Here is a 14,184-nt window from a genome sequence, read left to right as displayed (position 1 = left end):
GGATGGTGGTGGTGGGAGGGGGGATGAGGGGTGTGGGGGGAGTGAGTGGTTGGTTGTGTTTGTGTGTGTCTACTTGTCTGTGATATGTGTGTGTGTCTATTTACCTGTTTTTGTAAAGTGCCTACAGCCCTATTTAGAGAATAGATACTACATAAAATCACATTATAATTATTATCATCACCAATATTATTGCTTTGATTATTATTGTTATTATTGTTATTACCATCATCATTATTAATATTATTATTATTGTTACTTCATGTTAAAGCATGGTTATGTTGTGATTGTGAAGATTGAAACTTTCTGTCCGTGTAAGTTGTGGTTTCAATTTTTTTTTCTAATTCCCTTGTCCACACCATGTATGTATATGTACATCTGACACAGGTGCATGTGTTCATCCATGTATGTACGTGTGTGTCTCACACATGTGTGGGTACTCATCCATGTATGTATGTGAGTGTCCTGCATACATGTAGTTGCATGTGCTCATCTGTAGATGTGTGTATGTATGCATGCTCATCCATGTATGTATGTGTACATCCCCCACATCTGGGACTTAGTGATGTTGTATGTTGAATTATAGTGATGTTTTTGTATGTTGAATCATAGTAATAATGTACATTGATTCACAGTGATGTTTTGAAATGTAAAGATTCAAACGACTTCAAGAACCCATGCCACCATACAAACGAAAGGCTTGAAACAAACACAAAAAGAAATCCCCCACCTCCACCCCCCACATCAGTCCTTATGTGATTTGTGTGTGGGTGTGTGCGTGTGTGGGGATTGATGTGTGTGAAGCACAACAAACGTTCACTCTAAACAGACAGGAAGACGTCGACTTGTTCACCAGCCTTGTTGCCCGGATGTTTCTTCAAAGGGTACTAGTATACTTTGCACAGTTTAGTAATGTGTGAATATGTGAATGTGAAGCTAACCTCACAGTCCTTACGTGTGCCTCTTGCTGCAGGTGCGTGTGCTCATCTCCCACATCCTAGACCACCCAGGGCTGGTGGAGCTGGACCTGTCCAACAACCTGATTGGGGACCGCGGGGCCCGGGCTGTGGGCAAGTTCCTCAACAACCACAGCCAGCTGGTGCGCCTCAGCCTCAACGATAACCAGGTGCGCTTCGCCGGAGCTCAGGCCATCGCACACGCCCTCACCAAGAACACCACGCTCAGGTGTGTTTCCAGTGGCTGTTGTTTGTTCTGTTGTTGTTTTTCCTTGCTTTGTACTGTTTTGTTGTTTCTTGTTGTTTTTCCTTGCTTTGTACTGTTTTGTTGTTTCTTGTTGTTTTTCCTTGCTTTGTACTGTTTTGTTGTTTCTTGTTGTTGTTTTTCCTTGCTTTGTACTGTTTTGTTGTTTCTTGTTGTTTTTCCTTGCTTTGTACTGTTTTGTTGTTTCTTGTTGTTTTTCCTTGCTTTGTACTGTTTTGTTGTTTCTTGTTGTTTTTCCTTGCTTTGTACTGTTTTGTTGTTTCTTGTTGTTTTTCCTTGCTTTGTACTGTTTTGTTGTTTCTTGTTGTTGTTTTTCCTTGCTTTGTACTGTTTTGTTGTTTCTTGTTGTTGTTTTTCCTTGCTTTGTACTGTTTTGTTGTTTCTTGTTGTTGTTTTTCCTTGCTTTGTACTGTTTTGTTGTTTCTTGTTGTTTTTCCTTGCTTTGTACTGTTTTGTTGTTTCTTGTTGTTGTTTTTCCTTGCTTTGTACTGTTTTGTTGTTTTTCCTTGCTTTGTACTGTTTTGTTGTTTTTCCTTGCTTTGTACTGTTTTGTTGTTTTTCCTTGCTTTGTACTGTTTTGTTGTTTGTTCTGTTGTTGTTGTTTTGTTTTTCCTTGCTTTGTACTGTTTTGTTGTTTGTTCTGTTGTTGTTTTTCCTTGCTTTGTACTGTTTTGTTGTTTGTTCTGTTGTTGTTTTTCCTTGCTTTGTACTGTTTTGTTGTTGCTTGTTGTTGTTTTTCCTTGCTTTGTACTGTTTTGTTGTTTCCTGTTGTTTTTCCTTGCTTTGTACTGTTTTGTTGTTTCTGTTGTTTTTGCTGCAGCCTCTCTCCCCTACTCTGTTTTTCTTTCTCTGTCTTTCTGATTGTCTGTCAATTTAAAAATACCAAAATATCCCATCTTGATGGAGCTGTGTGAAGACAGAGACCCAGGCTGTTGCCACACACCTGACAGATCTGGAGGAATCTGGAGCCACTTGCATTGCTCGGACGGAAGAGCCCAGTATGGTCTTAACCCGCTACTAACTGTGTGTAATATGGACCTGACCAATGGCGTAGTTCAGTCAGCGTAGGCATTTATTCACGTGTAACTGTCAAAAAGTTAGAACCAAGCAATGCAACTGGCTCCTGGTGAACAGTTCTGTGCAGTGCCCCAACGACTTTTAGCAGAGTTAAGGGAGAGTTAGAAGAAGAAGAAGAAGAAGAAGAAGAAGAATGCTAAGAAGAAGAAAAAGAAGAGAATTTTCCAGTACATTTACATATTTGTTTATCTTGTTTTATCATTCAGTTTTGTTTTATCTTAATGTTTTATACTAAATTAGATAGGCTGTCAAGCCATGTTGGCTTTATGTGAAGGTTAGGCATTAGCTCCTTTATGTTTTTTTCAAAGCAGATTTGGTGTAGTGTGTATGTATCAGCTGGCATTGGTGTAGTGTGTATGTATCAGTTGGCATTGGTGTAGTGTGTATGTATCAGCATCAGTTGGCATTGGTGTAGTGTGTATGTATCAGCTGGCATTGGTGTAGTGTGTATGTATCAGCTGGCATTGGTGTAGTGTGTATGTATCAGCTGGCATTGGTGTAGTGTGTATGTATCAGCTGGCATTGGTGTAGTGTGTATGTATCAGTTGACATTGGTGTAGTGTGTATGTATCAGTTGGCATTGGTGTAGTGTGTATGTATCAGCTGGCATTGGTGTAGTGTGTATGTATCAGTTGGCATTGGTGTAGTGTGTATGTATCAGTTGGCATTGGTGTAGTGTGTATGTATCAGTTGGCATTGGTGTAGTGTGTATGTATCAGCTGGCATTGGTGTAGTGTGTATGTATCAGCTGGCATTGGTGTAGTGTGTATGTATCAGCTGGCATTGGTGTAGTGTGTATGTATCAGTTGGCATTGGTGTAGTGTGTATGTATCAGCTGGCATTGGTGTAGTGTGTATGTATCAGTTGGCATTGGTGTAGTGTGTATGTATCAGTTGGCATGCTTTGACACTCCCATCATATTGAAATTGATCTGTTTCTTGTTCAGCCAGAGGTGATGGTCTCAGTAGAAAACATGCCAAGTCCTTCAGGATTTTGTATCACAGTTTAAGTTTCAAGGAGGTGACAAAGCATGCAGATTTATTCATATAATTATCATACTCTGCATCTGCTGTTTAAAAAAAAGACTGAATTATTGCAGTGAATATGTAGATGTAATGTTATAATATAAAGTAGTTTTAACACTGTTTGAAATTGTGTATAGATATTTTGGGAGGGTTGGGTGGGGGTGGGGGTGGGGTGTCCTGGTTATGATTCAATAAGAGTTATTCTCAACATCTAGTTTGACTGCAAGGTCACTTTCAATTTATGTGATACCTGGACAGTCTGTGTATGGCATCTGTTGTATTTGCTGTATGTACTATTTGGTGTTCAGTTTTAAAAAACAGAAGTGAAATACAGTTATTTATTCTCACTTCTTTTTATGAAACATTTTGTTTCAAGTGCAGCATGAACTGTATGCTTGTTCATTGATATCCATTGTTGAATTTTATAGAATTAATCTGTGTTGTGGACACACAACAGGAAACTGGAATGTATATATGACAACAGTATTATTATCATTATTGTTATTATTATCATCATCATCATCGTTGTCATTATTGTTGTTGTTGTTATTTTTTTTATTATCATAGTATCAGTAGAAGTAGTAGTACTAGTACTAGTTGTAGTAGTCATTTAATTTGCACAACCTGCCAACCTGTGTAGACCCTTATTTAGGCGCTCATCATTCGTTTCCATTTTATTTCAGTAAGGCTTCAGTCACCCTCACACACACACACACATACCAGAATGGATATTACTACCAAATTTGGCAGGGATAACTCTCTTCTTGCTGTGGGTTCTTTTCCGGGTGTTTTAAGTTCCTGCTGTTATGAGAGGATGGTGGCAGAATTGGCTAAGTGCTTATCTACCAATACAGCGTCTGTGAGGTTGTGGGTTCAAATTCCAGTGTCACCCTTTCTCCAGTGTTTGACTAGAACAGCCTGAGCGTCTTGTCAGTGGATGAGATGATACACCAAGGTCTCATGTGCAGCCAGAATTTGACAAATTGAACCCATGAGAACAAAAGTGTTGTCCTCCGGCAGCATTCAACATGAAATCCACTCTGACAGGTACACAGATCTACATGCAAGCACTCTGACAGGTACACAGATCTATATGCAAGCACTCTGACAGGTACACAGATCTATATGCAAGCACTCTGACAGGTACACAGATCTACATGCAAGCACTCTGACAGGTACACAGATCTACATGCATCCACTCTGACAGGTACACAGATCTACATGCATCCACTCTGACAGGTACACAGATCTATATGCAAACACTCTGACAGGTACACAGATCTATATGCATCCACTCTGACAGGTACACAGATCTATATGCAAGCACTCCAGACCAGGTACACAGATCTACATGCAAGCACTCTGACAGGTACACAGATCTATATGCAAACACTCTGACAGGTACACAGATCTACATGCAAGCACTCCAGGCCAGGTACACAGATCTACATGCAAACACTCTGACAGGTACACAGATCTATATGCAAGTACTCTGACAGGTACACAGATCTATATGCATCCACTCTGACAGGTACACAGATCTATATGCAAGCACTCCAGACCAGGTACACAGATCTACATGCAAGCACTCTGACAGGTACACAGATCTACATGCATCCACTCTGACAGGTACACAGATCTACATGCAAGCACTCTGACAGGTACACAGATCTACATGCATCCACTCTGACAGGTACACAGATCTATATGCAAGTACTCTGACAGGTACACAGATCTACATGCAAACACTCTGACAGGTACACAGATCTATATGCAAACACTCTGACAGGTACACAGATCTACATGCATCCACTCTGACAGGTACACAGATCTACATGCATCCACTCTGACAGGTACACAGATCTACATGCAAGCACTCTGACAGGTACACAGATCTACATGCAAACACTCTGACAGGTACACAGATCTACATGCATCCACTCTGACAGGTACACAGATCTACATGCAAGCACTCTGACAGGTACACAGATCTACATGCATCCACTCTGACAGGTACACAGATCTATATGCAAGCACTCTGACAGGTACACAGATCTACATGCAAGCACTCTGACAGGTACACAGATCTACATGCAAACACTCTGACAGGTACACAGATCTACATGCAACCACTCTGACAGGTACACAGATCTACATGCATCCACTCTGACAGGTACACAGATCTACATGCAAACACTCTGACAGGTACACAGATCTACATGCAAGCACTCCAGGCCAGGTACACAGATCTACATGCAAGCACTCTGACGGGTACACAGATCTATATGCAAGCATTCAAGGCCAGGTACACAGATCTACATGCAAGCACTCTGACAGGTACACAGATCTACATGCAAGCCCTCTCGACAGGTACACAGATCTATATGCATCCACTCTGACAGGTACACAGATCTACATGCAAACACTCTGACAGGTACACAGATCTACATGCAAGCACTCTGACAGGTACACAGATCTACATGCAAACACTCTGACAGGTACACAGATCTACATGCAAACACTCTGACAGGTACACAGATCTACATGCAAGCCCTCTGACAGGTACACAGATCTATATGCATCCACTCTGACAGGTACACAGATCTATATGCAAGCACTCTGACAGGTACACAGATCTATATGCAAGCACTCCAGACCAGGTACACAGATCTATATGCAAGCATTCAAGGCCAGGTACACAGATCTACATGCAAGCACTCTGACAGGTACACAGATCTACATGCAAGCCCTCTGACAGGTACACAGATCTACATGCAAGCCCTCTGACAGGTACACAGATCTATATGCAAGCATTCAAGGCCAGGTACACCGATCTACATGCAATCACTCCAGGCCAGGTACACAGATCTATATGCAAGCACTCCACTCTGACAGGTACACAGATCTATATGCAAGCACTCCACTCTGACAGGTACAAAGATCTACATGAAATCCACTCTGACAGGTACACAGATCTATATGAAATCCACTCTGACAGGTACACAGATCTATATGAAATCTACTCTGACAGGTACACAGATCTACATGCATCCACTCTGACAGGTACACAGATCTACATGCATCCACTCTGACAGGTACACAGATCTACATGCAACCACTCTGACAGGTACACAGATCTATATGCAAACACTCTGACAGGTACACAGATCTATATGCAAACACTCTGACAGGTACACAGATCTATATGAAATCCACCAGACAGGTACACAGATCCATATGCAAGCACTCAAGGCCTGACTAAGTGTGTTGGATAATGCTGTTGGTGAAATATAATGTGTACAGATTTGTCCAGTGTGTTGGGTAATGCTGTTGGTTTAAATATAATGTGTACAGATTTGTCCAGTGTGTTGGATAATGCTGTTGGTGAAATATAATGTGTACAGATTTGTCCAGCGTGTTGGATAATGCTGTTGGTGAAATATAATGTGTACAGATTTGTCCAGTGTGTTGAGTAATGCTGTTGGTGAAATATAATGTGTACAGATTTGTCCAGCGTGTTGGATAATGCTGTTGGTGAAATATGTGTACAGATTTGTCCAGCGTGTTGGATAATGCTGTTGGTGAAATATAATGTGTACAGATTTGTCCAGCGTGTTGGATAATGCTGTTGGTGAAATATAATGTGTACAGATTTGTCCAGCATGTTGGATAATGCTGTTGGTGAAATATGTGTACAGATTTGTCCAGCGTGTTGGATAATGCTGTTGATGAAATATGATGTGTACAGATTTGTCAAGCGTGTTGGATAATGCTGTTGATGAAATATGATGTGTACAGATTTGTCAAGCGTGTTGGATAATGCTGTTGGTGAAATATGATGTGTACAGATTTGTCCAGCGTGTTGGATAATGCTGTTGGTGAAATATGATGTGTACAGATTTGTCCAGCGTGTTGGATAATGCTGTTGGTGAAATATAATGTGTACAGATTTGTCCAGCAGTGTTGGATAATGCTGTTGGTGAAATATAATGTGTACAGATTTGTCCAAATTCAGTGATGCCTCCTTGAGAAACTGAAACTGAGCTGAAACTGCTCTGTGTGTGTGCGTGTGCGTGTGTGTGTGTGTGTGTGTGTGCATGCGTGGGGTGGCTGACACAGGTACCTCAACCTACGTCTGAACCGGCTGGGGGACGAGGGGGGTCAGGCCATCTGCCGTGCCCTGCTGAAGAACAGCACGCTGACAGAGGTCAACCTGAGCAGTAACGACATGGCGGAGCCCACCGCCGCCATCTTGTCCCAGGTGGTGATGCAGAACTCCACCGTCAAGTCCCTGGACCTGTCCTGCAACCGACTGGGGCCTGTGAGTTGATTGAAAAAAATTCAGTCTTTTCATTGATACTTGTTTGTTTTCTGTAGGCATCCCTTTGATGTTGTGTCTGTTTTTTTTTTTTTATTATGGAATGTTATAATTGGGGGAAAAAATGTGTGTGTGTGTGTGTGTGTATGTGTGTGTGTGTGTGTGTGTACTTGTATGTGTGTGTTCTGAACTGTGTCTGACTGACATGATTACAGGCACTTTGAGATGTTTGAAATGCTGTATATATGTAAGTATCGTTGTTGTTGTTGCTGTTATGATCTATTTGGAATTATTCCATATCATTATTGTTATTATTACTCATATTATTATTGACATCACAGAGTAGGCAGACAGCAGCAGACCACCACCATGTCATCATCATCATCTTCATGTGGAGCCATGGCCTAGAGCTAACACGTCCGCCTAGAAAACGAGAGAATCTGAGCACGCTGGTTCGAATCACAGCTCAGCCGCCAATATTTTCTCCCCCCCCACTAAAACTTGAGTGGTGGTCTGGACGCTAGTCATTCGGATGAGACAATAAACCAATGTCCCGTTTGCAGCATGCACTTAGCACACGTAAAAGAACCCATGGCAAAAGGGTTGTTCCTGGCAAAATTCTGTAGAAAAACCGAGTTCGATAAGAAAAACAAAGAAAACTGCATGAAGGAAAAAATACAAAAAACCAAAAAAAGGGTGGCGCTGTAGTGTAGCGACGCACTCTCCCTGGGGAGAGCAGCCCAAATTTTACACAGAGAAATCTGTTGTGATAAAAAATGCAAACTATCATCATTACCATCATCACCATCAACATCATCATCACCATCACACCATCATCATCACCATCACCACCACCACCACCATCATCTAAATCTGTCTCTGACTCTGCCCCACACCCCATCATGATCTAAATCTGTCTCTGACTCTACCCCACACCCCATCATCATCTGTCTCTGTCTGACTCTACCCCACACCCCATCATGATCTAAATCTGTCTCTGACTCTACCCCACACCCCATCATCTGTCTCTGACCCTACCCCACACCCCATCATCTGTCTCTGACTCTACCCCACACCCCATCATCATCATCTGTCTCTACCCCACACCCCATCATCATCTGTCTCTGACTCTACCCCACACCCCATCATCATCTGTCTCTGACTCTACCCCACACCCCATCATCATCTGTCTCTGACTCTACCCCACACCCCATCATCATCTGTCTCTGACTCTACCCCACACCCCATCATCATCTGTCTCTGACTCTACCCCACACCCCATCATCATCTGTCTCTGACTCTACCCCACACCCCATCATCATCTGTCTCTGACTCTACCCCACACCCCATCATCATCATCTGTCTCTGACTCTACCCCACACCCCATCATCATCATCTGTCTCTGACTCTACCCCACACCCCATCATCATCTGTCTCTGACTCTACCCCACACCCCATCATCATCATCTGTCTCTGACTCTACCCCACACCCCATCATCATCATCTGTCTCTGACTCTACCCCACACCCCATCATGATCTAAATCTGTCTCTGACTCTACCCCACACCCCATCATCATCATCTGTCTCTGACTCTACCCCACACCCCATCATCATCTGTCTCTGACTCTACCCCACACCCCATCATCATCATCTGTCTCTGACTCTACCCCACACCCCATCATCATCATCTGTCTCTGACTCTACCCCACACCCCATCATCATCTGTCTCTGACTCTACCCCACACCCCATCATCATCATCTGTCTCTGACTCTACCCCACACCCCATCATCATCTGTCTCTGACTCTACCCCACACCCCATCATCATCTGTCTCTGACTACCCCACACCCCATCATGATCTAAATCTGTCTCTGACTCTACCCCACACCCCATCATCATCATCTGTCTCTGACTCTACCCCACACCCCATCATCATCATCTGTCTCTGACTCTACCCCACACCCCATCATCATCATCTGTCTCTACCCCACACCCCATCATCATCTGTCTCTGACTCTACCCCACACCCCATCATCATCTGTCTCTGACTCTACCCCACACCCCATCATCATCTGTCTCTGACTCTACCCCACACCCCATCATCATCTGTCTCTGACTCTACCCCACACCCCATCATCATCTGTCTCTGACTCTACCCCACACCCCATCATCATCTGTCTCTGACTCTACCCCACACCCCATCATCATCATCTGTCTCTGACTCTACCCCACACCCCATCATCATCTGTCTCTGACTCTACCCCACACCCCATCATCATCTGTCTCTGACTCTGCCCCACACCCCATCATCATCTGTCTCTGACTCTACCCCACACCCCATCATGATCTAAATCTGTCTCTGACTCTACCCCACACCCCATCATCATCTGTCTCTGACTCTACCCCACACCCCATCATCATCATCTGTCTCTGACTCTACCCCACACCCCATCATCATCTGTCTCTGACTCTACCCCACACCCCATCATCATCATCTGTCTCTGACTCTACCCCACACCCCATCATCATCTGTCTCTGACTCTACCCCACACCCCATCATCATCTGTCTCTGACTCTACCCCACACCCCATCATCATCATCTGTCTCTGACTCTACCCCACACCCCATCATCATCATCTGTCTCTGACTCTACCCCACACCCCATCATCATCTGTCTCTGACTCTACCCCACACCCCGTCATCATCATCTGTCTCTGACTCTACCCCACACCCCATCATCATCTGTCTCTGACTCTACCCCACACCCCATCATCATCTGTCTCTGACTCTACCCCACACCCCATCATCATCTGTCTCTGACTCTACCCCACACCCCATCATCATCTGTCTCTGACTCTACCCCACACCCCATCTGGATGAAGGCGTGGAAGAGGACAGCACCATCCATGTTGTTGTTGTTTTCATTGCTGTCCTTATTATCCTTACCATTAACAGTAGCAATAATAGTATGATAATCATTCAACACTTTCATCACCATCATCACCACCATTACCACCACCACTATCATTATCATCATCATCATCGTTATCGTCATCATTATCTTAATCTCTCTTTCCACCTACCACAACCATGTTGTTGCTGTTTTTCTTCTCAATATTATTATTATTATTGTTATTGTTATTGTTGTTGTTGTTTGTTCTTGCTGTTGTTCTTCTTCTCATTATTATTATCATTGGCAGTAGTAGCAGTAGCTAGTATTTGTATTATTATGATTATCATTATTATTATCATCACCATCATTGTTATTAGATTTATCACTGTAATCAACCCTACTGATAGGAAAAACAAATAAAACTGCACACAGGAAAAAACACACATAAAATGGGTTGCGCTGCAGTGTAGCGACGCGCTGTCCCTGGGGAGAGCAGCCCGAATTTCACACAGAGAAATCTGTTGTGATGAATAGAAATAGAAATACAAATACAGAAATATTATTATCCTAATCATTTCTAGTAGCAATAATCATACAACTCTCCTCCCCATCCTGTCCCCCCAGGACGGACATTTCTAGTAGCAATAATCATACATCTCTCTCCTCCCCATCCTGTCCCCCCAGGACGGACATTTCTAGTAGCAATAATCATACATCTCTCTCCTCCCCATCCTGTCCCCCCAGGACAGACATTTCTAGTAGCAATAATCATACATCTCTCTCCTCCCCATCCTGTCCCCCCAGGACGGACATTTCTAGTAGCAATAATCATACATCTCTCTCCTCCCCATCCTACCCCCCCAGGACGGACATTTCTAGTAGCAATAATCATACAACTCTCCTCCCCATCCTGTCCCCCCAGGACGGACATTTCTAGTAGCAATAATCATACAACTCTCTCCTCCCCATCCTACCCCCCAGGACGGAGGCAAACAGCTGCAGGAGGGCATGGAGGAGAACAACACCATCACCGCCATGGACCTGCGGCTGACGGAGTGCGGCCAGGAGTCGGAGTACTGCATCAACCAGATCCTGCACCGCAACCAGGAGGCTGCCCGAGACACGGCCCTCAAGGAGAAGGAGGCCAACAAGGCCCCGCAGAAAAAGAACGCTGAGCCACAGGCTGCCCACCGCTTCAAGAGTCTGCCGCAGGCTTGAGTTTTGGGCTGGTCTGTCTTCGAGCCTGCGGTTTTTGGTGGTTGTTTTCTTTGTGTGTGTTAGTTTTTGGGTATGCGTGCGTGTGCATGTGATTTTTTTATTTTATTTTATTTTTTACTTTTTTTGTTTTGTTTTATATTTCGTTGTTTTTTGTTTTTTTTTATGTTTTTGTGTTCAAGTGTGTATTAGGTTGGGTTGTTTTTTTATTGTTGTTTTTGTTTTCATGTGTTGGGGAACGTGTAAGTTAAAAAAAAAAATCAGATTCATTCCTTCGTGTTTTTGAGGCTGAGGCTGAGGCTGCCACTTTAGTTTTTCTCTTTTTTTTTTCTTTTTTTTTTTTTAGTACACCATTTCAACATCCTGCCTTATTTTTTAAGTGTGCAAAGTGGGTTGGTTGGTTGTTGTTGTTGTTTTTTTTTTGTGTGTGTGTTTTGTTTTATGTGCATGTTTGTGGTTGAAAAGGCGAGTTTTTCGCCCTTTTTGTATGTCTGTTTGGAAGTATGTCCAAGGTGTTTGGAAACTGACTTAGTTGCTGTCTGTGTCACCTGTTTTGTTTTTGTGTATTATTTGTTTGTGCATGTGTATTTGCAACATTGAGGGTTTTTTTATGCATTATCATTTTTTAAAAATTTTTTATAGGTTTCTCAGGAATGGAATTATATCATGCTGCTGTTTATTTATTTATTTTTTGAATAACAAAAGGCAATTAACGTGAAGAATCATGAACTTATAGTTTCTGATATTTTACTGGTGTTTCATATCCACATTCATTTGGGTGATAATCATGATTTTTTTTTTTTTTTTTTTTGGGGGGGGGGGGTATTTGATCATTAATTCATTTGTGTATGGCATTCATTCCTTCTTGTAATGTGATTTGACTCATGTCTGTCTTTTGTTCAGTGTACGTGTGTGTGTGTGTGTGTTGTCATGTATATGTTGTGTATATGTTGTGTGTTCATGTGTGTGTGCGATGTGTGCGTGAGTGTGTGCGATGTGTGTGTGTGTGTGCATGAGTGTATGCATGCGTGTGTGTGTGTGTGTGTTTACGCGCACATGTTTTGCATATGTATATATAAATGTGCATGTATGTGCATGTATTGCATCGATAATGTATAAATAAGACTATATGCGAAGTGTGTGTATGTGTGTGAAACCTGCACATGTTTGAACCATGTATAATTGCATGTCATTTTTGGGGGGGTCTGGGGGTGGGGGGTCTTTTTAGTTGTTTGTTTCTTGATGTTTGTTTGTTGTAAATCAAGTGTCCTGAACAGTGATTTGGCAAGCGTTTTATTGTATCATTTAAATGAAAAGAATGATCAGAAAAACTGCTATAGATCTGACACCAATGTAAAATTGCACAAGACACACCAACGAAAACACACCTAAATAGAAATATTACAGAAATGTGTATGATAGCAAACACACACAGTTTCTAATTCAAATAGGTGTTTTACATGTGACAAGAATAATACATTCTAATAAGAAGTCTAAAGAATGGTAGATGCATTTTTCAGTGTGATATTTTATACAACACTTTTAATAAAAAAAAAACATCTGCTGACAATGTGATAGCCTTTTTTTTTCTTTTAATGTCTTCATTTTCTGGTTACCATATTTTGCACCATTTTCCTAATCAGCATCAGCATCCTGATTTATCATGATTACTGCTGCCGTTGTTATGGTTGTATTGATTATGTTAATTATAATGATACTGAAGATGACTGAGTTATTGTCATCATGATTTTTTTAAAACTATATTATATACATGTTTTGATACATTTTTTCCAGGTGTGTTTTCTGTGCACCGATTTCAAACAGATCAAATGACTCTCTCTGTGTCCGTCCTCCTCCCCCCACCCCACTTCCCTCCACTCTCAAGTCTGAAGCTGTTGTTTGTCACATCATGTGAAAATGGGAGTTGTGAAGCTCATGGAAGAACAATAAACTATATTCTGTGATGCAATTGTTGCAAAGGGTTCCATTGTTAGGGTGAGAAGTGTTATTCTGATTTTTCTTTTCCTCCTCAGTGTTTTTGTTACATCCGACTTACAAAACAAGACCAAATGATACAGTGTTCACACACACACACACGCACGCATGGACTTACAAAACAAGACCAAATGATACAGTGTTCACACACACACACACGCACGCATGGACTTACAAAACAAGACCAAATGATACAGTGTTCACACACACACACACGCATGCATGGACTTACAAAACAAGACCAAATGATACAGTGTTCACACACACACACACGCATGCATGGACTTACAAAACAAGACCAAATGATACAGTGTTCACACACACACACACGCATGCATGGACTTACAAAACAAGACCAAATGATACAGTGTTCACACACACACGCACGCACGCACGCAGATGCTTCACTTTTGCAAAGAGCTTGACAGCCAACCCTATCGTA

At 42.3% G+C, this 14,184-nt stretch overlaps 1 protein-coding gene across 1 annotated transcript in view; it reads left to right on the top strand.

Annotated features, from left to right (window-relative positions):
• The window catches only part of LOC143295782 (dynein regulatory complex subunit 5-like), a 17,516-nt gene extending 3,419 nt beyond the window's left edge, over window positions 1–14,097 (top strand). The window contains exons 5-7 of the mRNA XM_076607400.1: window positions 971–1,182; window positions 7,440–7,641; window positions 11,514–14,097. Of these exons, the coding sequence (XP_076463515.1) occupies window positions 971–1,182; window positions 7,440–7,641; window positions 11,514–11,750 (651 nt within the window). The 3' untranslated portion in view covers window positions 11,751–14,097. The remainder of the gene's footprint in view (window positions 1–970; window positions 1,183–7,439; window positions 7,642–11,513) is intronic.
• The last annotated feature ends 87 nt before the right edge of the window (window positions 14,098–14,184 follow it).

The sequence above is a fragment of the Babylonia areolata genome, chromosome 21 (genome assembly GCF_041734735.1).
Source record: "Babylonia areolata isolate BAREFJ2019XMU chromosome 21, ASM4173473v1, whole genome shotgun sequence".
Lineage (NCBI taxonomy): Eukaryota > Metazoa > Mollusca > Gastropoda > Neogastropoda > Buccinidae > Babylonia > Babylonia areolata.
Note: the sequence above shows the minus strand (reverse complement) of the source record. Positions and strands in the feature narration are given on the sequence as shown.